The 25,000-nt window shown below is 37.9% G+C and overlaps 1 protein-coding gene across 1 annotated transcript in view; it reads right to left on the reverse strand.

The window, feature by feature from the left end:
* Positions 1-25,000, reverse strand: part of FOXP2 (forkhead box P2) — a 444,921-nt gene that overhangs the window by 7,751 nt on the left and 412,170 nt on the right. The window contains exon 19 of the mRNA XM_037389994.1: positions 24,540-24,703. Coding sequence (XP_037245891.1) covers positions 24,540-24,703 — 164 coding nt within the window. The remainder of the gene's footprint in view (positions 1-24,539; positions 24,704-25,000) is intronic.

Genomic DNA, 25,000 nt, shown 5'->3' on the forward strand with positions numbered 1-25,000 from the left:
TATTTGTTCTTATTTGTTTGGGAGTTATGTTGCAAGGGAATGTGGGGTCATTTAGAAATTACTTTTATCATTGAAAAACATCTGAACAGTGACTTCTGAAAGGGGGAAAAAAACATTCATCCCTTTTCAAGGCAACAGAAGTAATTGTGTGCCTTGAGATTTAAGGGACCTTTGATAAGGTTCGGTTTTTTATTTAGCATCTTTTTTCAAACAATTGTAAGCATTGAAGAGAACTTCTGAACTCCATTTAAGCTTCAACTTTCAGATATTTTCTTCAGAATTCTAAGTGACTAAGTTTTTGATGGAAGTATTCAGTGTTTTTAATCATGATGTAATGTCATGTTAATCACTTCCAGATGCTGTAACACTGATACTACAACATTCTGTCCCCTGTGTTGCTCCCAAGAAATTGCATTTCATGCACTGGTATGCCTAGCATATTCCTTCATCTGTGGGACCTCAAGGGTCCGTACCAGGACCAATACTGTTTAGGATCTTCATCACTGCCATAGCCCGTGGGAGTCAGTGCACCCTCAAGCCAGCCTGCAGACAACACCAAGCAGAGTGGTGCGGTTCATTTGGTGGAGAAAAGGGATGCCACTCAGGGGGACCTTGACAGGCTTGAGGAGTGAGCCCACATGAACCTCATGAAGTTCAATGCCGCTAAGCATGAGGTCCTCCACCTGGGTCAGGGCTATCCCCAATATCAATACAGACCGGGGGACGAAGGGATTGAGAGCAGCCCTGTGGAGAAGGAGCTGGGGATACTCGTGGATGAAAAATCGGATGTGAGCTGGCAACGTACACTTGCCACTTGGAAAGCCAAGTGTATCCTGGGCTGCATCAAAAGAAGCATGGCCAGCAGGCTGAGGGAGGTGATGCTCCCCCTCTACTCCACTCTCATGAGATCCTACCTGGAGTACTGCATCCAGTTCTGCGGTTCCCAGCACCAGGCAGACAGCGACCTGTTAGAGCAGCTCCAGAGAAAGGCCACAAAAATGGTCAGAGGGCTGGAACACCTCTCCTACAAAGAAAGGCTGAGAGAGTTGGGTTTTTTCAGCCTGTGGAAGAGATGGCTCTGGGAGATCTTACTGCAGCCTTTCAAGGAGGGTAGGTCTAGACTGGACATAAGGAAGAAATCTTTTGCAATGAGGATAGTAAGACACTGGATCAGGTTTCTCAGAGAATCAGAGAATGGTTTAGGTTGAAAAGGATCTGAAAGACCATCTAGTTCCAACTCCCCTGCTATGGGCAGGGACACCTTCCACTAGACCAGGTTATCAGGTTCCTCCTCTTTTCCCCCATGTGGGGAACAGTATGTGGGGCAGTTGCAGTATAAATTACTCAAACAATTTAAATCTATCTAGAAGCTAATGTCATTAGTCCACAGAGATCCTTTTGGAAAAATTTACATGGCAACTAAATGAAAAATGGATGCCCCACCATTAGAAGTGTTTGAAGTCAGGTTGGATGGAGCTTTCAGCATCCTGATCTAATGAAGGATATCCCTGCCCATGGCAGGGGACTCTGACTAGATGATCTTCAAATGTCCCTTCCATCCTAAACCATTCTATGATTCATTGCTATGCTTTCCTTTCCATGCTTAAAAAATTTTGACTACAAAACTTTTATTTTTTACTAGATAAGTTCGGTTTCTTTAAGGGTGGTGTCCAGGCTGGGTTTTTTGGTTGTTTTTTTTTTTTACATTTCTGTGGTTGGAGTGCAGCCACTGTAAAAACAGGGAGGATAATAAGAAATATCCATTAAAAATGCACTACACATTAAGATACTAGTTCCTCTTGTGCTGTAATTTTTTGATATTGAGGGCCTCTTTTTTGCCCTTTTTTGAAGGATATTTCAAAGATTATTTTGATGGCTAATCTGTGGAAGGATTAATACCTTAGAAGACTAATCAGGATACAAAATTTTCTTTTTTTTCAACTATATTTTCATCCAGATCAACAGTAAATCAAGACCAAACTCAAGCAGTTCAGTTGTCCATGCAAAAACAAATTCCATAGACTTTTCAGCCAGCAGCTTAAGAACACAGATTGTAGAAAACACTGCCACACAAACATCTCTTTCTGGCAGTGTAAGCACAAGGAATAAACATAGGCTCTTGAAACTAACATTTCTCTCAACTCTAGTGTTTTCTAGAGTTTGTTTTTTGAAATCAAGGGTTGAAAACCAAAGGTGAGGCATGTTGATTAAAGATGTAAAGGATCTTGCATTTATAGTATTTAATGTATGTTTTGAGGAGGAAACAACTATACAAAATATATAGGAAAACAACCACCCTTTTTTTTTTTTAAGCAAAACAAAATTTGAACACCCATCTTTTAAATTGCTGAATACATTCTTATCTTGAAGACTTTCAGTATAGTATAATTTATCTCAAGGTATTTATTGCACATAGAAACTGAAATATTCAGATTGGTATTTGTATGTAACTAATATGAAAATGTGTATGTGTATGTTTCAAAAGACAGATATACATTTAAAAGTATTTATTTGTAAATTCTACACTACCATTCTGTTATACAATAGGAGCAGTGTACTAAGGAAAAATTCCCATGCAAACTGCTGAGTTTTTAAACATATATTCTTAAGACATATTTACATATGCCATGTCTTTTTATTAATAACAATGCTACTCAAATATATCTTAACAGGAACATAGCTTACTCATTTCTGACTTCTGATCAAAACTTGGCTACTACATAACTGGAATCTGTATTTTAATAAAGATTAGTATGGTTCCTTGATGGACCAATCCTGGGTTCAGAACTATCAGTAATAATTTTTATTAATGATACAGAACATAGAATAGAGAGTACGAACAAGTGTTGGCAAACTACACCTCTTCCTGAGCTCAGGACTAACAAAACCACGTAAACAAACAGGAATGGAGGAGATGCCTGCAGCAGCAGCAAAAATAAAATATGGCGATGCTAAATTACTTCAATGGATTTTTGGTAAGGATATAAAAAAAAGAACATTAATTATTTCCACGGATCACCTTCTTTACAATTGGTGGAATCTAAAAAAAAAAAAATCTTCTTCATGCCCTAGTGCTTTCAAAATGAAAACCCTGTGAGATACCTTTGTAATATAAATGGATTCTAACAACTTGCAGAGCTGCCTGCTCATCTCAATATATTACTTCTTCCTTGCTCACAGATCAGACCATGAAGTTCCTCAGTCTGCCTCAAACACTCACTCTTCCACACACTTTGCAGCTTTACATGGAGATTTTTCTCTCACCCCTGCAAATGGCAAACTACAACTGCACACTCTCATGTTCTCAGATGTATACTATATCCTTGAAGATATCATTATTTACAACATTTAACTGGAAAGAGTGCCAGGTGCCAGGAGACAGGTAACAGTTGCTGGGCACTTCCAGAGGCCTCACAGAGACTGTTTGTAGACTGCTGGAGAGGAGTTTTGAGGCTTCAAAGGAAAAAGAAAGATAACAGGACAGGCAGTTGAGGTATAAATATATACTAGAAAGGAATGTATAAAGTAACTTCCAAATATTTAGAGATGAAGCCAAATTCCCAAAGCCTACAATAACTTGCTTGTACAAGGTGAACTTGTCTTCTGAGTTTTGTACAAGGTAAGCCTGATCCTGCCTTGGGAAAACTCATTTATTATAATAGCTACTAAAATCCTGCTAAAATCTCGGCAACGGTAACCAAACCAAATTGATGTGTTAGAAACCATACAGGCACCTGAGAATGGTCATGTAGGGATTAGGGCTTCTTTACCCCCAAAAGGTGGTGGGATCAGCAGCCCATCTAGAGCAACGCATGCAGCATGGACAACAAATAGGAGCAGCATGAAGCCACTGCACAGCAGGAGACTGACACAGTTGCCATCATGGAAACGTGGTGGGATGACTCACACAACTGCAGTGCTGCAATGGATAGCGATCAACACTTCAGAAGGGATAGGCAAAGAAGGAGAGGTGGTGAGGTAGCCCTGTATGTTAGAGAGTGTTTTGAGTGTCTAGAGCTGCAAGATGGTGATGATAGGTTTGAGCATTTATGGGTATGAATCAGAGGGAAGGCCAACAAGGCAGATATCCTGGTGGGAGTCTGTTACAGACCACCCAGCTAGGATGAAGAGTCAGATGAAATATTCTATATGCAGCTGGGAGAAGTCTCACAATCACTAGCCCTTGATCTCGTGAGGGACTTCAACTTATCAGATGTCTGCTGGAAGTACAATACAGCAGAGAAGAAACAGTCTAGGAGGTTCCTGGAGTGTGTGGAAGAGAAATTCCTGACCCAACTGGTGAGGGAGCCATCTAGGAGAGGCACCCACCAGACCTGCTGTTTCTGAACAGAGAAGGACTTCTGGGTGATGTGATGGTTGGAGGCCATTTTGGGCATAGTGATCACAAAATGATAAGAGTTTTCTGTTCTTGGAAAAGTAATGAGGGAAGTCAGCAGAACTCCCACCCTGGATTTCCAGAGGGCAGACTTTGGCCTGTTTAGCAGACTGACTGACAGAGTCCCTTGGGATGCAGTCCTGAATGGCAAAGGAGTCCAAGAAGGCTGGACATACTTCAAGGAGGAAATCTTCAAGGCACAGGAGAAGGCTGCCCCTATGTACCAAAAGATGAGCTGGTAGGGAAGAAGACTGGCCTGGCTGAACAGAGAGTTTAGGCTGGAACTCAGGAAAAAAAAAAAAAAAATAGTTCACTACCTTTGGAAGAAGAGGCAGGCAACTCAGGAGGACTACAAGGACGTCATGAGATCAGGTTTGGGGCACAGTGGCTGGAAAGCTGCCTGATGGAAAAGGACCTGGGGGTCCTTGTTGACAGCTGGCTGAACATGAGCCAGCTGTGTGCCCAGGTGGCCAAGAAGGCCAGAAGCATCCTGGCTTGTGTCAGAAACAGTGTGGCCAGCAGGACAAGGGAAGTGATCATCCCCCTGCACTCAGCACTGGTGAGGCCGCACCTTGAATACTGGGTTCAGCTCTGGGCCCCTCACTGCAAGAGGGACACAGAGGTGCTGGAGCGTGTCCAGAGACGGGCAATGGAGCTGGTGAGGGGTCTGGAGCACAAGTCTGATGACGAGCTGCTGAGGGAACTGGGGTTGTTTAGCCTGGAGAAAAGGAGGCTCAGGGGGCACCTTACCACTCTCTACATCCATCTGAAAGGAGGCTGTAGCGAGATGGCAGTTGGTCTCTTCTCCCAAGTAACAAGCAATAGTGACTTGGGAGCAACAAGCAAAGAAGAAATGGCCTCAAGGTGTGCCAGGGGAGGTTTAGATTGGATATTAGGAAAAAAATTTCACCAAAAAGGTTGTCAAGCACTGAAACAGGCTGCCCAGAGAAGTGGTTGAGTCACCATCCCTGGAGGTATTTAAAAGGCGCATAGATGTGGCACATAGGAACATGGTTTAGTGGTGGACTTGGCAGGTAAAGTTAACGCTTTGAGTCAATGATCTTAAAGGTCTTTTCCAACCTAAACGATTCTATGAATATATGATTTTAAAACAAGTGTTCCATTCAACTTTTAAACATTCGAACGTGTGCTGTTACTGCCAAGAAAACAACCAGATCCTATAACCAAGTACATGATTTCTTAATTAAATTGAGTTGAGCTGATGTCAACAAGGAGAAAAGACACTTGATACAATATTCTCAATTATGGATAGCATGTTTTCTACAGAGGTTTCACGTCGCATCAGCTTTCATGTAAGGGGATATCAAATACTGCAAAACAGCAGTGAGACTGCAGGACAACAAAATACAAATAATTACAATAACCAAGGTTTGGATTTGGTTAGCAGAAATAGTGCTCATTCCAGGCTTTGAATAGAAAATACAATTTTTCTTTGGAAAAAATACTAAGTCATACAATGCTTTTTATAACCATCAGCACTGATTTACTTCAGAGACCCTTCCTCTCTTTCAAACCAGAGATTTCACAATTTAAGTTCCTCTGTATTTCTTTCATCCAATTCTATGGAAGGAAAAAAGAATTAGTTCATTTCTCATTTATACATGTAGACAATATGCAAGGGGTTCAGTTTTTATTCTGAAAGCCACTGGGGAAGAGTCACAACCCCTCCAGGATTCCCAGTGGAACAAACTCCACAGTTTAGATCTGGATCGTCTAAACACTGCTGCCCATATCCACCCAAAATCTTTAATGTTCTGCTGAAATCATTTACGGGAAAGTGCTGTGAGATGTCATGATAGAGAGATGCAGTCTCTCAGACAGTTAAGTCAATATAATGACTGGCACTGAATGCTCTTGGCTTTGTATTGAAAAGGTACTAGATGCTGAGAGAGAAAAGCTGCCTAGGTCAACGTGCTTACTGTGAGCTTTGTAGCCATGTATATGGTTTGCAGCAAGTCATGTAATTTTTTCAAGATCTTTCAGTGCATTTTTATTCCACACAGGGGTTGCAATAATCAGTCTAAAATCACGAAAGGGAGATTTTTTTTGCTGGGTTGCAGCTGGAAGTATTTTGTATTGCTATGGTGATTTAGGCACCTAGTAACACTAGGGATTTTTTTTTTTTTACTTTGGTATTCAATGGCACAAAGGGCAATAAATTAAATGATGTCTTGAAGTCCCTCCCAGGCTTATTTTCTATGAGACTTTAATTTTGATACTATTGACTCACTAGCTTTCCTAGTGACTTCATGTAGAAGTATATAAAGATGATGAATTTTCTGGAACTCAGCTGAAGAAAGTTTTCCCAGGGGAATCTTTGGGACTGAACAGTTTCTAAGCCATATGTGGTATGACAATCTACGTTGATTATTTCCTTTAAGATTTTGTTTGCCTGTTAAAATAATAAAGATTTTTAACAGTTTGTTTTTTTTTTTTTAAAAAGGTAGCTCCCAAACAACTTCAACCATTTCCCAAACCAAATCATGAACGGTTTGATCTGTTTTTCCTCACAATTCTGTAGACAGCCTTAAGCCCACAAACATTACCTCTTCAAAACCAATTAGTTAGTCTGCAGATATTCTTCCAACTGTACTATTTCTTCACTATCTTTTTCTATTACATTGACTATCCTTCAACATATGAAAAGAACAAAACAGAACATGTTACATTTGTATAACACAGTAACTGTTACAGAATTTCACATTTCCAGTGTAACTTTTAACATTAGACACCTGCAATTTTTATTTGCATTTTTAACTTATTACGCACACTGTCCTCAATTCTTCCATGCTGTAGACATACTGATCAAGTGCAATTTTTATCTGTTCCTTCTGACTTGATATTTTTAAAGCTGTGACTTTCATTACACTTTCCTACGCAAATATTTTTCACCAAATATTATTTGGTAAAATTACAATCACTCTATTACAGACATAGTAACTGACCTGTTTATTTTGGGAGATCCTCCCCCCCCTCCTTTTTTTTTTCCTACCTAGTGATCTGGACTAGTATTTCCACAGGAAGAACTGTATGTCATCTTGCCAGTACAGCTTTAGGTCTGTAGGATATCCTACAGCAGTTTTAAAAGGAAAGCTCTCCTTTCCAATCCACTGTTTCAGATCTATAATTTTTATATTTATGCTTTGGTAGGCAAATGGAGACAAATCCTCAAATCCTACAGTATTTTCAAGATATCTAATTCTATTACTTTGTCTCTTTACAATTTCACGCTATTATAAAAAGTTTATTATTTTTCTTAAGCAGAAGCCAACTGTTTATTGAGATGAATATGTACAGCCATTTAGGGAGATACTAATCCAAATATTGAGAAAAGGAAGAAAGAGTATTAGACGAGTAATTAAATACAAATTCAGTAATGCTATGACTGTCACAGAATCCATTATTATTTTTTCTTGAACACCAGGAATCACTTCCCCCATGTATTTATTACATATACTGAAATGCCAAAGAAGTGCTATTATTTCTAGGTAAAATAATGCCTATATGCAAATCTCTAGCATCAAGCAAGAAAAAGAGGAAGGTCCAATTGTTACATACCCTTGTCAGGCAGCTGAGGGTGCACTCCCTCACTTCATTAAGAAAAGAGTGAAGCTACAGCATCCTGGTAGAAGATGACTGGAAATGTGGTGCCTGTAGAAGCACTGCTCCTCAACAGGGGGGCTTCTGGATGTGCTTTGTCAACCTTCCACGTTCAAATGACAGCCTTCCACCCCAGACCCTCCAAGAGCCATGCTGACAAAAAGAAGGAAGTAGCAACCTCTTCTTCTCTCAAATGCAACACTTAAGCACAAAAAATACCTTAAAAAGATAATTCTTCTCATGTCTATTGTCTTATCCATCATCAGAGAATTCAAGTCTACCATGATGAAGTTGGGAGTTGCACTGACCTGGTGATGGAAAGCAGAGGCAGCAGCTCTAGCTAGAAGTAGACTAGCACTACTGTAGATTCTGACAGGAGATAAGAGTGCACTGGAATAATAATTAATAAGGCCACTAAAGTTTGTCTTCTTCAGTTCATCACTAGAGGAGACGGTGTAAAATGGAGTTAATAATCAATGGTCACAAAGTGCCTCTGGTGCATCAAGGTGTAGGAACAAGTAAGGAGTCTGTGTAAGTCCATTAGTGCTTTTACAACCTCCAAGACTTGCTTTCCTATTTATCATCGGCATTGATAATGTTTTATCAGTTGCTGTAAAATAAGCTAGTGTTCTTCATGCCTTCAGTTCAATTATTTTAAAATAGGCAAGTCCCTCTAGGAAAAAAATAAATAAATCACAAACCCCATCATTACCAACCGCACCAAACTGGTCTTGCAAACACTTCCATTTTGTGATACCTCAAAAATGATGTAAACTCACTGTAAGACCCAGCCCTTCAGTGAGCACCTGACATGACTTTCGCTGGTATCTGTAAAACAAAATTCAGAGCATCTTTCTCCTTGAGCCTCGTTGCTTAAAAGGTTAGGTTGTTTCTGCTCACTTTCTCACTGTTTTGTCTTTACAAAAAAATACTCTACCATCACAGAATAATTCATGTCAAAGGGGCCTCAGGAAATCTCTAGATCAACCTCCTATCCAAAGGTGGCACAGCTACAGGGTCAGACCAGGTTGCTCAGGGCTTACGCAGAATGGTATGGGTTGGAAGGGGCCTTGGAGGTCATTTAGTTCCAACCCCCTGCCATGGGCAGGGACACCTTCCACTAGACCAGGTTGCTTAAAGCCTCATCCAATCTGGCCTTGAGCATTTCCAAGGGTGGGGCATCCACAGCTTCCTCTTACCCAGAGTTACCTAGTTGGGTCTTCAAAATCTCCCAGGATGTAGACTGTAGAACTTCCTTGGCAACTGCACCACTCAATGCCTGACTGTGTTCATGAGGAAAGGGTTTATACCCAGTCTGAATCTCTCATTTTAACTTACGCCCTCTGTCTCTCAGCCTACCACCACAGTGAAGAGCCTGGCTTCCAATCTCCCTGTAGGTACTGAGGGTCAGGTCCTCTCAAAGCCACCTCTTTTCCAGGTTGATCAAGCTCAGCTTCCTCAGCCTCTCCTCAGAGGGCAATTCTTCTGACCATCTTGGTGGCCTTTTGCTGAACTCATTCCAGTTTATTGCTGTGGGTTTTATATTTGAGGTGCCAAAACTGGACACAGTATTCAGGTGTGGTCAAAGAACTGTGGAGTAGGATGGCGATAATAATTTCCCTCAGTCTCTTGGGGCCCCCTGCTGTGCTTCATACAGCCCAGAACACTGCTGACCTTGGCTGCCAGGGCACCCTGCCAGCTCATGCTCAGCTTGTTCTCTGCCAATATCCCCAGGGTCTTCTCAGCAAAGGTGCTCCTCAGCCAGGCCATCCTAGCGTGCATCAGTGCAAGAGGATCTTCCTTCCGCAGCGCAGGGCATGGCATTTCATAAAGTTCCTCTTGGCCTAGTCCTTCAGCCCATACAGGTCCTCTGAATGGCTTCCCTACCCTTATGCGTGTCAACTGTTCCCACTAGATTGAGGTAACCTGCAAACCTGATGAGAAAGAGGTCCATTTTCCATAACACCAATGTTAAACAGGACAGGTCCCAGCATATCCTATGTCTCAGGAGAAATCAGAGACTTCCCAGGTATTGCGAATGGAAGAACAGAGTAAAAGGGAAGAACAATTCTGGCAGAGGAAAGCTACTCTAATATCGAGGTGAGGGGGACAGCAGGAAGATACTCATTGTTATCTGAAAATCTGAACTAAGTGAACGCAACATGCTATTTTAAAGAGAAGAAGATGGCAGAAGCTATATAGGGTGTCTGAAAAAGAGGTACAAAGGATTAAAGAAGGCAGTTTAATGCCAAAAATCTGAAAAGAATGGGTGATTTTATCTGTATCTCTTGGATTTTAGGGGAATATAGATAGCAGAACATATTAAGGCATTACACTTTTAATAAAAGAAAACAAACCCCAAACCTTTGTAAAAGTCACTTAGAAACTCATTGGTTAAGAGGGCATTCCCTATTAGTACTGCCATAACTGAGAAAACATGTTCTTGCTTGTATTTGCACAGATAAAGGTTCCAGATTTCAACATAAGCAATTTTGCTAATGTTGTAGACTACTAAGACTGTACAAATTTTCAAAGATCTAATAAAAATATTTCAGATCTGGGAGAATTCCTAGTCTTATTTGGAAAGAAAGATTTTAATGAACTAAAGTTGAGAAATGGAGCTCATAAGCAGTCACAAGAAATATCAGATGGAGATTAGGAGTGATTAGGAGTGACTGAAGACAGAATAAGAAATGAGGGAAAGCCAAAGACAAGACGACAAATGGTTTCCTGGGATAAAATCCAGATCTCATTTAAGTCAACAGCAAAATTCCCCTTGACTTCATTAGGGCCATGATTTCACTTGTGAAGTTTATTCACAGCAGAAGATGTAAGTGAAATACGCAATGCATCTGACAACGCTTGGGGAGAGTGGGAATAACCAAAGGTGATACACAGTCAACCACATATTTTTCTACTAGACAAATGAGGTGGAATAACAAGTATATATAAGACTACTAATTTTTCTTGCCCTATGAGGCTTCTAAGAGTAATACAACAGTAAACAAGGAGAGCTGATGGATGTATTTTAATTTGCAAATTCCTGTGAGAAACTTATCTAATCCATACTGAAAAGAGACGTAAAAATTTGCCAGTAGCAAAACTAGTCAGATGAAGAAAGAAGAAAAGATTATTTCACAACATGGAGGTAGATTAACAGTGAGAATTCTCTAAGATCCTACATATGATTTCTATTTTGAATATAATTATGAATACCCCGGAAGAAGATATAAACAGAGGTAGCGACACAATATATGTTAGCCATATACAAAGTTAACTGTGGAAAAAACAACAAAGCTGACTATCCATGACAGATACATTTACTGTTGACAAATAAAAGAAAGAAAATAAACTACCCATATACATCTATCTACTGTAACCACTTGGGAATTATTTTCTAATGAATCCTTCAATGGCACCTCTGCCTAAGAAGCCAAAAAAACATATGTAGGCTAACTAGGAGAGAAAAAGAACAGTAACAGTAATATATAACATGTTTATGTACTTATAGTAGGCCCTCACTTCAACTCATATGTTCAATGTACTTGACTAGCTTTTAGCTATTACTCACTCATCTCAAAAACTATATAGCAGAATCCAGAAGAGAACAATAGAAGTGATCTATGGCATGATAACCATATCTGTAGAAGGAAACACTAAAACCAACAGGAGTACTGTGAATTGATTTAATTTAGCTGCCATTGAAGTCAACACGAGTAGTAGCAGCTCGGAGATACCAGTAAAAGTGATAAATTAGAAATAGGGAAATAAGGAAAATATAGGGAAAAAAGCACATGTTCACCTTCACTTTACTCATACTTAAGGGTCACCCAATTTAATACGCCATATTTATGATAATTTTATCACTACAGTTATCCCACTAATAATTTATTTTAATAATAAAAAGGCACAGAGCTACCGCTAAAGAAAAGGTTTTTAAACCCTCACTAACTTGCACAGCTAGTAAGCTGTGTGTTTAAAATTCATTAAATATTTTTAATATAATTAAAATATATAAGTATTCAATTATTTAGATGCCACCTGCCACTACTCTACGGGAAAATGTTTTAAGAGGTACTGACCCTCACACCACAGAAGCCAGCCAGCCATTAATTCATGGGGATCAGGAACAAACTGCTCCATGTTTCTTTCTATACCATACGCACTTCCCAACTCAGCGATGATTTTGTGCTGCTTATCTACAAAATGTACCAATACATTTGATCCTAAAGTGGCTGGAAATAAGTGTTTGGTGCTTCTTGCCCTGTCAGTTTGGCCCTGCCCAAGCAGAGCAAAATACAAACTGGTTCACTTTTAAATTAAGGACAGCTAAAACTCGCAGTTTTTATTCTAAGCAAAGTTTTGAAAATTGACATTGGTGCCAAATCAGAATGAAAAGGAAAAAATGCAAAACAAGTTTTTGAAGAATTTCAGCTTTACAGTAATGAGCCTGAATTAAAAAAAAAAAAAAAATACAAACCAGATATGTTCTCCCTGTTCCTTTTAGCTTTGTACAAATAAATGAGTGTTTGGTACAGAGAAATTTCTAGAGAATAAATTGACAGGTTTATTGAAACCCATATGACAATTTTATTTCCCTTAAAAAAAATAAAAAAGATACTGTTGATTGAAAATGGATAATGAAATCATACAGATTTTTTTCCTTAACATTCTGAAACTAGTAATTAAATTGACTAGCTGTCTTTTTTTTTTTCTTAATTTGGCAAGAAAATGCCAAGACAATAAATAGGGATACCCTATATACACAGATATATTATCAGATATGAATATTAATAATACTTAATACAAAAATGATCGGATGTAATCTTTGAACTCCAGATAAATAAATGATCTTTCTGGAAAACAAACACATTATCAATATATTTTTTTTTAATATCAAACGAGGCTTAAAACTCACATACAATTAGACCTTCTTACATGATCAAAATCTTTAGGAATCAATTTCTGATTAAGAAGATGACATTAACACAGATTTTCTGATTCTAGTGACTCTTACTAGAATTCCCATCCTTGACATTGGCTTGCTCCCTTTGGTGTCTAAATAAATGTATTTTCTCTGTGACAGAACAACAAGAAAATGTAGAAACTTGACTAGAGATTAGCTTAGGGCACAGGCCTCTCAAGTCTTTCAAACCGTCAACTACATCTAGTTCAAATGCCAAAAGTTAACATGCTGAACAAGGAAAAGGATTAGGGAGAAAGTACAGAAGTTTTTAAGGCAAAAAAAATCAAAGGAAAATGACAAAGGACTAAAGATTTAGGTGTCTGAATATTTTTGGGGTTGTTGAAGAACCACCAAAAAAGAGCAAGCCTGTTAACAAAGTTTAAGAAAAGAGGCTATGGATCTGGCATGCTCTGTAGTATGTGACGGATGGGAAGTTTTAAAAATTGCACCAGTTAAACAGAAACTTAGCAGCAACAACTAAATATCTGTGTTATTTGTTGGATAGAGAAGGCAAATGTTCTCTATGCAAAATCTGGAAAGCTATTCAATGATGCAGGAAAAGCTAGGGGAGAATTTGGACTATACTATGTGTGGTTTTCATACATCTTAATACAAATATGAGCTATATAAAATTGTTTTTCTATTTCTGTTGAAACCTTTTACATCAATAAAACTCTGCTATCTTGGTAAACATATAGCATATCCAATAGCATGGGACAAAAAGGCTGAAACGAATCTCCTTTCACTAACACTTCCAGCACACTTTTGTGAGATTTTGTAAGGTAATGATCAACACTAGTCCAAAGTGGCACCTAAACATTTTGTTCTAATGCAGCACCAAGGGATTAAATAGCATTACACTTAACACCTAGACATGGTACTCTTTATTTTTTTCCCTGGAACAATGTTCACTGAAAATGTTGAATGATAGGTATATGCTTCAAAAATTTGCACCGATATGCTAGCAACGTATTACTTTTTCATATGCTAAGTTTCTTGAAGCATTGCTCTTTTATTTTTTCAATGGTTAGGAGCTAGGACTTGAAGCGATGACTAGCTTTGCCTGCTAGAACATACCTGGAGAATGGCAAGACCTTTGGTATTTTTTTGCTGAATACCTGATGGCAACATTTAGCAAACGAAACCACACATCACACTCAGCAGGGACAAGTGGGTCAAATTAACCCGTACAGGAGCATCTGCACTGCCCTAGCTGGCATTTCTCACATTAGTTGAATCTTACGCTCAATGTGTATCTTTCTGTAAGGCTGAGTTTAATTCAATCTTAAAAACAAGAGTGCCTAAAAATATTTAACTATGACAGCTGTTCCAGATTACAAAGTAAATGGACTTGGAGGATTCAGCTAGCCTGTAGTAAGGCATGGCATACATACACGTATATACATGAAAAAAACTTTTATTTCCCCAGATTTATCCGAAGAATGGGAGAAAATAGGGTTGGAAAGGACCTCAAAACATCATCTAATCTCTTAATCCCCCTTCCCTACCCCAAAGAAGTATCATTTATACCTACACCACTTCTGACCACTTCTAATTTCTTCTTAGAAGCCTCCAGTATCAGTGGTTCCACACAGTTTCTCGGTGCTGGTACACGTATTAGCACTTAAATATCCTACAAGCAGAAAAGGTTTTATTTTTTTTCTGGTGTCTATTCTATGTCTTCTTGCTGAAATACTTATAAATTATTTTTTGTCCCATTCCCAATGGACAAGGACATGTTTATGCTCATCTTCTCTGCACAGCATTCTGAAGACTGTCATAATCGCCCCACCCAGTTTCTCTCTTCTCAACAAACCTAATAAATTTAGTCCTTCCTCAGTCTTCAGAAAAGGCCAAACAGAAGAATTGGGTGAAAGATAGAGCCTGCTTTTATGTTAAGCGTGCTTTCACAATCACATACCTTTGTGAGCATACGTTCAGCTGGTGACCTGCTACAAATTCTAATCTTAAGAATGACTGCAGATCCAGTCATCACCACCTCATTTTTACACCAATGATTGTTCTTACATGTAACACTTGAAACATTCTAACTTTTCTCAGGACTTTTCACCAACTTGTTATCTATTACAGATTTAGGATTTACACGTGAGGAGCAACATGTCTGAAGAACATGTTATACCCATATGGCCTCTGCAAGAAAACACAATTATAGTCCACCAGAAGACTGAGCTGATTAGGAGATATCTGAGATATCACAGGGCCTAGGTTAACATACCCTGTCTCTTAATTGCATGCTTTGGCCTGTGCTTAATGCAGAGTTCTGCTTCACAGGGCAGTATATGCCACCTGAATGAAATATATCCACAGTGCAATACATTGTTCATTACTACATCTCTAAATATGTAGCTTCAACATTTTTAAAAAGTTTTAGATTTTAATTTCAGCAACTCCAGATGGATACAAAAGCATCATTATTTCTTTCAGGATGCCCTAAATAAAATGGCAGGCGTAGTAACACGACACCACTCGATGGGTGCTCAGCTCACTTCAATGCTAACAGTCATGGTTTGCCTTTTGGTTTAATGTACTTAATAGTATACAGTCTAACGCCAACTGGCATTGTGTCAAACACTTCTCTAAACAAAGCCTGATGCTATTCTACATGGGGACAGTAGTGTAAGTACTGTACAGCTTCCATTCAAACTACATCTGAAGGAAGATGCTTTTCAAAAATTAAACAATTTAATTACTACCTCAAGACTGCAAACGTTTGAGGCAGGGATCTGAAAATCCTTTTTGTTTTGCCTTTGTACAGCACTTACCAAAACAGGGCCCCCAGTCCATCCTTAATAGCATACTATACAAATAAACTACAACAGTTTAGCTAAATTTAGCTAAAATATGGGGTTTTCCCCCTGTAACAACAGTGAGAAAGAAGAAACACATTATATAGGACTACATCTGGAATGCTTCAATAAACTGTTAACACCTGCACATGAAAATAAATCCAAATTGAGTAGTTTCATGGGATGGCTACTAGAAAGATGAGGGAAATGGACAGTCTGCTGAATCAGAAAGAGCCTGTTTGGTCCACCAAAATGGCGATTTAAAGTTCACAGTGTGCTCTCTAGAACACATTTGAGAAACAAAGAGAAAGAATATGAAAGGCCAGGTAAGCTAGAACACACATCAGTGAAACTAAATTGAAGTACATTTAGTCTGGAAATTTGAATGCAGCTTATAATAATCAAAGGAATGAAGTTCCACAGTGGCTTTCGAATTTGAGATGGAGTATGATAATTTTAGGAGAGGAATTATATGACGTGGTTGCCCACAACATGACTCTTATTTCCTGTGTTCTTAGAACAAGAGGACATAAAACTCAGAGGATATTTTTCATCTGTGATGTCTGATAATATCAAATCTGCAAGGAATGAAGAAAACGAGGGGAAACAAAGAAAAAAGTATCAACTTGGGGTAAGTCCCTAATTACCCAGAGTACCACTATCACAGCATAATACTGCATCAAAGAAACACTTCCCCTTATCCACCTCAACCAGAAGCTTACGAAAGTCTTTGAAAAGGGTTAGTGAGGGGCCATGATCATACAAAGACTCTGCATTAAACCTCTATTAATGGGTAAAGTGGAACAAATGAACTTGGTAAGTCTAGGCAAAGGAGGAAGACTACTGGATTTTTTCAGCCTAATTTAAGATACACATTTAATATTGTTGTTCAGTTGGAGAAAACCACTGGAATACCTGCAGTTATAACCCTAACAGAGACTGCATCAGAGTCTGTACTAGATACATCCATTCCCAGCACTCTTCTAAATCACAGACTGCTGTTAGATGCAATTGCACTTTGCCACAAGATTATGAACACTGCCTTCACATATGAACTTCAGCAGGTAAAATCGCATCTTTAGTCATCTTGAGATTTGATTACTTTAGTGTGACCTACACATGGTGTTTCACACCAAGATGAAATCTTTCTATAAACCCTTTAAAAAAAAAAAAGTGCATTGAAATTTATAGTATTTTACAATGTGTAAAGTGCCTAGTTTTCTATAAATTCTAAAGAATAAATAATATTCAAATATAACAATTCCTCAGCATAATATCCTGTATTTTTCAATGAATCTTTGCTTCAATTTATGGATTGTAATTTAAACTATTGCTATAAACTACCAATTCAATATAATTATATGCTTTTACTTAACTGTTTACAAAATACGTAAATGTAGACACATTTTGGACATGTGTATTTACAAAAAAATACCTAGAGTGTGCACTTCAAAAAAGTTTGGCTTATAATATTACTGTTACTCAAAATCCAAATGCAGTCATTGAAAGTGGATGAAATTTATATGTGCAGTTTTAGAAACACACAGTTAACGGCACTATCATCTCAGCTTTTGTATTGTACAAAAAGAGGAATCTCCTATGAAGTAAATTTAAGTTATACAACCACATTGCAAAGATTTAGTTGCACAACTTTAAAATCACATTTTTAACATCTGTAGCAATATTTAAGATGCTGCCTTTTCTTATACAGACCTGTTATGTGAAAAGCGTAAATATCTTGCCCATGAATTGAGAATTCATGACAGCAGTACCACAAAGTTTTCAGCAACACAGCTTCCAAAAAGATTCTGTGAAACCCCACAGGAGTCTACAAACTTCTACAAGCCATGCTGTGGGGACCTGACGCTTTTCAGCTGAAGACACTGTATCTCTGGAGTGATCTTTTCGTCAAGAGCATTGGGAATGTACTGCAGAAGTGCAACAATTGGGCTGGAATAATGTAAAGAAGAAATAGCAACTTCTGATCCAAAGTAAGACATGTAACATTTAAGAAGCTAGAGAAGAAATGATAAAGGACTGGAACATCAGTCTTGAAAGATAAGAAAATTGAACAGAAGCAAAACGTAGAGGACAAAAGGACTGAAAACTACAGCAATGCAAAATAATCATAAAGAGAATATAAACATTTACAAAAATATTCCAAGTGAAAAGTTATGTCAGTGGGAATGGTGAAAAATATTATACAAAACATCACTACTTATTTTTCCATTAGTGCCCACAACTGAGTGGCCCTGTATGAGAGTAGGGAGGGACAGTCACAACTCAAAAGTTTACTGTCACATGATCCATACAATCAGTAATGGCTGTAAGGGTAAAAAGTAAAAATGTAAATCGTAAGAAACCAGCAGGATAAAGTGTCGGATTGCTGGATTTACCTGTCCCTTTCAGATGCTCTGCAGCGCAAAGCCAAAATTGTTTCACTGTGTATTCTCACAATAGAGCTTCTTCCAATGGGAATATGCTCAGACAAAAGCCATAATCTTTAAGAACCCATTTCCTAGCTGTTCCTCTTTTCATATAAAAATAAAAATCAATTGTTGTCACCAAGTCTCTTTGCCCATTATCTTCCTTATGTTAGATTTATGAATAAAAATGTGTGAAATTAAATTATACAGGCATTAAAGGATCATGTGATTAGGTGAAACATTTCTGATGAACAAGGATACCCAGAAATACTGCAATTGCTACCACATTCATCTGCTCAATTACATGCTTCTCACCTATTTAATAATGCTTGTTACATCCCTGTTAATTGATATGTTTCAAGAGTTTATTTTCTTATACACTATGTCAAGTCTTATACAATGAACAAGAGACCTGGATCATAGCAGTCTCCTAGAACAGAACAAGCCTCCAAGGTAAATGCAAAGAGATCATGAAATGGGACAATGCAACGATAACAAAAAAAAAAAAAAAAAAAAAAAAAAAAAAAGCCACTACGAAAGAAGGAAAGACAGGGGATTGGAACATTATGAAGTTAAAGAAACAAGGGAATGAAAGGGATTAAAACTGGAATGATAGGTAACCCACTGTAAGTGGTGTGAAAGCTTAACAGTGGGGGACTGGAATAATCAGATATGGGAACGACCTGACAATGGCATGCTTTCAAACTGAAGCACCTCAAAAGTAAATGATCTTAGAGCAGAATAATCATATTTGCCTCTGGGAATAAAATTTAAAGATAAAAAAGTTTGAAAAAAATAACAAGTTTGATGATTATGCAGATGGAACTGCAGAGAGAAATGTTCCAGTCAGGGCAACAGTGGGAAAGGTAAAGGAGTAGGGTTGGTAACAACAGCAGAATACAAAGGAAAAGGTGACTGAAACCACAGACGGTTGGAACTCACCTTTTCACAGACAGAATTGAAGACGAAGGACTACACTGGATAAGCTTATTTTTCTAATTCATCTCAGATTGACTCTTACTCTTGTTCATTCTAACAAAAGTTATTCTTTCTCACAACAACGTAACGTAACATTTTCTAGAAACAGCTTTAAAGATCACAGGATATATGTGTGTCTTGACATTTGGCTTCAAACAATTCCTCTCTAACAGAGTACAGCACAATAGCTGAACGCAGAGTGTCATATATGAAATCAGGATTTTAAGTTACTTTTTAAGAAATGACTCTAAAAAAATATTTTTTGTTTCCACTGTACTTACTTTAAAAAAAATAATCAATCAACAACTAATATTCTAGAAATTAGAATGACCTCCATTATCTCCAGGAGTTTGGATTTCCTTTTAGGAACTAGATTATTTTCAAAAATCAGCTGAGAATGTAAGAGATTAGTTGCATCGTCCTCAAGTCTACGCTTTCATGCAGCACAAACATGGAGAAACACATGAAGATGGCCCCCTTCCACAAAACCTCATCAGCAGGATATTTGCTTTCCCTATCTCCTTTGCTAACTCCTCCAACTCCTTATTAAAGGAGCTGCCCTGAGTTTTAAGAGAATGGCATAACCACCCCGTTGTTTCCTACGATAAGGCTACATTCTCTCAGTCTAGCATTTTCTGAGTTTTCTGATGACCAATTTCTTTTTTGTTTCCTCAGCTGCTATGAACAGCTTTGCAGATTAAAATTTTACCTTTCCCCCCCAAGATTATATAATGAGGTAAAAAGGGCATTTTGCATTATGCATTTGCCAAAATATGAACACACGGACAAGAGATGCACTAAGTGTTCTGGTGATAAAACACTGTGATCTGTGCCAGTTGCAATAATCACTTAAGCGTCATCCATCTAGTACAAATGCACAAACACCAGAAAAACAGTTGAACTTGATTTCCAGCCCTGATATTCCATCCTCGGGAGTAAGTGGAACATATAGAGACAGGATAAATAATAACACAAACTGAACTTCATTATGATCCCAATGTTCATTTAAGAACCTAATTTATTTGCTCTGAAGGGACTGATTTTCAACTCACACCCCCCCGCCCCGAAATTCTTCAGCAGTATGCTGACTACAACACGCAGGTTAAAAGAAGTTGTGTTATCACTAATGTATGAACTGTCATTATTGTCCCTAGCTATCAGTCCACAACTTATCCAATGTTGTTGTTTCTTCAGGGATGATAAAAGTTTTTCTAAAGCTTCCCAGAACCATGCAGCTTTAGTTGCACTCATTTGGGTGCCTGTGGTTTCTTTTTTTGCTTCAGAACTCTGCATTTATACCCCAAAGGTGTGTACTGTGAAGCTTCCATCTAATCCATGTACAATTGTTATGCAAGATTAGCAGCACCTAGCTCTACATAAATTATGAATTTTTGTATATAAAACACCTTCTGTTGTGTTTGTCACTTTGAAACCTGTTGCTTATCAGCGAAACCCCACAGCAATTCTGGAGAAGTAGTCCATGTTCAAAAAAAATGAAGGAAGAAACAGCTTTAAGTATTAATTTGAATGAAAAGGTAATTGTCTGACATTCATTGTTGACAACTGATATTAGAGGAAACTGGAATTTTGAACATATATACCCACAATAAGGAATTTATTTTCTCAGTGGAGATCTGTTTCAAGGGACCACTTAGTGCCCATGTCAACCTACCAGGAATCAGATTTGAAGACCAATAAAAGACAGAACTTGGATTTAATACTGCTGAAACACAGAAAATAAACAGGATTTGAGGTTCCACTAGTGATATACTGCATACCACATCATGGAATTACCACCTTCCATCAGACTGGGAATGGAAACTGGGAGGCATGTAGCATAAAATTTCAGATGCTTTACATAATTATTAATATAGGAAATATCTCAACTACCAGGCCATGGTTATACCGATCACCTAAAACATACTGCAGTATTTTTAAGTGTTCAAGAAGTGCAAGAAATGGAGCAGATTATATATCATTAGCCAAGGAAAAAATTGTAAAGCTTTTAAAGTGCCACTGCCCTAAATATACTGGCTAGGATTCACTGCACTTAAGCATTTAAATGTTATACATTTACTTGAAGTTATATACCTACCATCTTTAGTCAATGAGCAGATATTATTTTCAAAGGAAGCTGATTCACCCACCTATGTTAGATACCTGTCCACAGATGGATAAGTTGATGATTCTAACTGCTCTTAATACTCTGTTTCGAAAACCAGATGTGAAGTACCAGTTTCAAATCCAGACTGTAATAATTTCCCCACTTTCTGACACTGAGTAGCTAAGATATTACAGTAACAGAAATAAATTTCTTTGATAATGTTCTCACGCTCAAAATACAGAAATATTGCCTACCATAAACAATTTTCATTATGTTTATAAAAAGATAAATTAATGCTAAAAAATAATATGAACATTCAAAAGTAAGAAAGTTTTGCTATCATATATTTATCCGATAAAACAATATTCAGTACAATTTTAACAACCAAATGCCTAACTGAGATGCTTGGCTTTGACACTGTCACTGGGATTCTTCGCATTTCCTGCCGAATGCTCTAATATTAAACAAATGTGTCTCCCTGGAAGCTTGTCTAGAATCCAAACGCTGCCCCTTCCCAACTGAATGCTCTGATCTCTAAATTGCATGCAACCTCTCGCCTCTTTCCCTAATACCACGCTCCACTGCTCCTGGCTGTGTGCCAGCTTCAAGATGGCTGGCAAGGTAATTGCTCAGCATACTCCTGGCGTGGTGGCTAGTACGCTTTCCTGGGAATGAAGAGATGGAGGTTTAATCTACGTGGAGGCTAACAGAGCCACCAGCTTTATAGACGAGCGCAGAAATTATGACCCCCACAAGAACACTTCTCTAGGGGAGAAACACTCAGCCTTCCCAGGTGAACCTTCTCAGGAAGCTACAAGTGAGTGGATGCTTACGGCAGTAAAATGTATTTTTTTTTTCCCCTAGTGTATTAACTGTTTTTCATTTCAAAAAACCCTGGGATTATGTAATCTGTGTAGGTAATGTAGAATTTTAAATTACTCTTCATTGTTTGCCATATTCCTTACTCTACTTCTGTCATGCCTTCCCTATGTTCTTTTCTTATTTTCTTAAGTAATGCTCTTTAACAAAAATGAGGGACCCTGGCCAGCATGGTCATGGATGCAAGGAAATGGCCTCTTATTCCCTGGTCCTCGGCCTCCTGCACAAGCCTCTTCCTTTCGTGACTTTTTCTGGCAGACTGCATTCATTCCCTTTTTCATATTCTCAGCTTCCTCAGCAACGAAAGGGCAAAAATGTCACAAGTGAGCAGGTACCTCCTCATAGCCTCTATCTTTTGGTTGACAGCTCATGGTCTGACAGAAGCCCAGTGATCTTGCACTAAATTTGGTGCACAGGATGAATGAGCACAACCTCTTTCTCCAGTGGTATCTTGGTGCATTTACGTTTTGTTGCTTCAACCTCTCAAGAACCGAGCAACACGTAGTCCTCAGTTGCAAAAGTCACCTCACAAGCCCTGAAACTGCCTGTTTTGACAAACAACGTATCACAGCAGCGAGAGGGGAAGGCTGAATCTTGAGTTAGGGCGTAACTCAAGTTATTTGCCTTTTTTTATAGGCGAGAATTACTACAATATATGGTATTTTAGCTATAAACACAGCTATAAATGTAGCCATATCTACATAATCATATGCACAGATATCTCAGTTTATCCAGCAGAATGGCAGACAGTACATAGGATATGTAAACAGATCTGCCAAACACTTACAAAACAACTTTAATAGCAAGTGTCATTCTTTTCTGTAAAGTAGCTGTTTTTAACACACATGATCTAACTCTTGTTTGCTCTTTAAAGTTTTATTGTCTTGGCATTTTATACAGGAAGAGAGCATTAGCATACTCAGGAGAACTGCTAAAAGTAAAAGGCCTCAAGCTACCCACTGCATGGTTGATAGCATAAAGCATGGGATATAAAAACTTTTGTCTGATTGCTCACTTTACTTCTTTTAGAGTAGTGTTACTCTCAAGAGCATATATTCATGTTCTTTCTACTTCAAGTTTTATTACTTCTTTTGTATTATTTAACACATCTAAAGACACTTCCAAAAGACAAATTTTTCCATTTTGAAAAAGTAATGGTTTGGAACCTGATAAAATACATGAATGTTCACAGTGTATTATTTTCAAAGGCAAGTAGAATAAATGTGCAATAAAACAATTAAATGTGTGACAATAAACATTTCTATGTGATTATAGATATATTAACGTGCCAAACAAAAGAAAAACTCAGCAAAATATTTCCCCTAAAAAAAGTCAGATCAAAATGTATTCTCCACACACCAGGGCATAAGTGAAAAGGGAGTTTGGTCTCAACTGCCGTTACTGCTAAATATCCCACTCTAGAAATTGAAAGGAACATTAAAAATGTGAAAGAGAAAATGGAACAAAAAAAGGCAAATCAGATCAGCTATTTTAAACACAGGAAAAGAGACCACAGTTGTACATACACATTAAAAATCATCCTATGGTAAACTTAAATCTAAGTCTACTTAGATATCACACTGCTAATTATTATATAAATAACCTGGGAAACAATACCTCCAAGATACATGTTTTACTATTTAGTAAACAAGAAACTGCCATGTTTGACACCACTGATTAAGGCCAGGCATTTCTAAAGCTTCAGACACATTTCTGAAATCCACAATACATCAATTTTTAATACTTCCACTCTCTCAGCTCCATTAAAAAGATGGTAGGGGAAAGATTTTAGAGTAATTAATGATATAGTTAGCTGCTAAATATTAATAGGAATCGTAGTCTTGCATAAAATATAACATATAAACCTTGCCAATACAGACGCACCAGTAATTAAACTTGAATATGTAATTACACTGATTTATACGACAGGCAAAAAGTTACACTTTACTGGCTTCTATGTAAACTGTGGGCAACAGTTAAACTTTGCATTTTACGGTTTATATAAATGGGCAATATCTCTACTACAGTTCATAAATGGTTTAGAGACTCATAGTTAAAATTACAACTAATTCCAACATGAACATTCTGACTATACCTTACAAACCAGGCTGTGAAAATGACCACAGAGATCAGCCTCCCGTTACATTCGGTGTCTGCAAGTTGGAAGAGGTTTAAAAAAAAGCTTACACCAGTCTTAGTTCACAGTACATGAAGCCTTATCTGTTTAAATGTTTTAATATAAATGTTTAGTTTCAAACATATAGTTCCAGATGTTTCACTTACCATGTTTCAAAGCAATTTTGAGTAATACTGCGTCTTAGACTAAGGCATTTTTTCTTGAAAGGATGCTAACTGCACTTACATGTGAGGCTGAGGAGAGCAGCCCGGACTGCTATTTCCATTACTGTCAATGTGATCCAGCGAACCATTGAGATCTTCATGGACTGCCTGCAGTAAGCCACTGGATGCGTTATTTATCAATCCTGGGTTACTAAGCAATGGTAAACTACTCTCTGCCAGTGCAGCCTAGCAAAATTAAGAGTAAAAATAAAATTATTAGTCCATACATATACAAATCACTTCTAAATATTCATACATGTATGAATGTACGCACACAAAGCAGCTCATTTCAGGTAGTTGTAGAGGTGGTCAGAAGAATTTTGTGCATTTTCCAATTACTTTCACATCTTGAATTTAATAGCATCACTATTTCTGGTTTACTATTTCTCTTACATAGGTTTCATTATTTTCCATTAACTATGTTCCAATATTCATAGCACTTTCTAGTTTTACGTATTTTTTTTTTTTTTACTTTGAATTACA

Source organism: Falco rusticolus, chromosome 5, assembly GCF_015220075.1.
Source record: "Falco rusticolus isolate bFalRus1 chromosome 5, bFalRus1.pri, whole genome shotgun sequence".
Classification (NCBI taxonomy): Eukaryota; Metazoa; Chordata; class Aves; order Falconiformes; family Falconidae; genus Falco; species Falco rusticolus.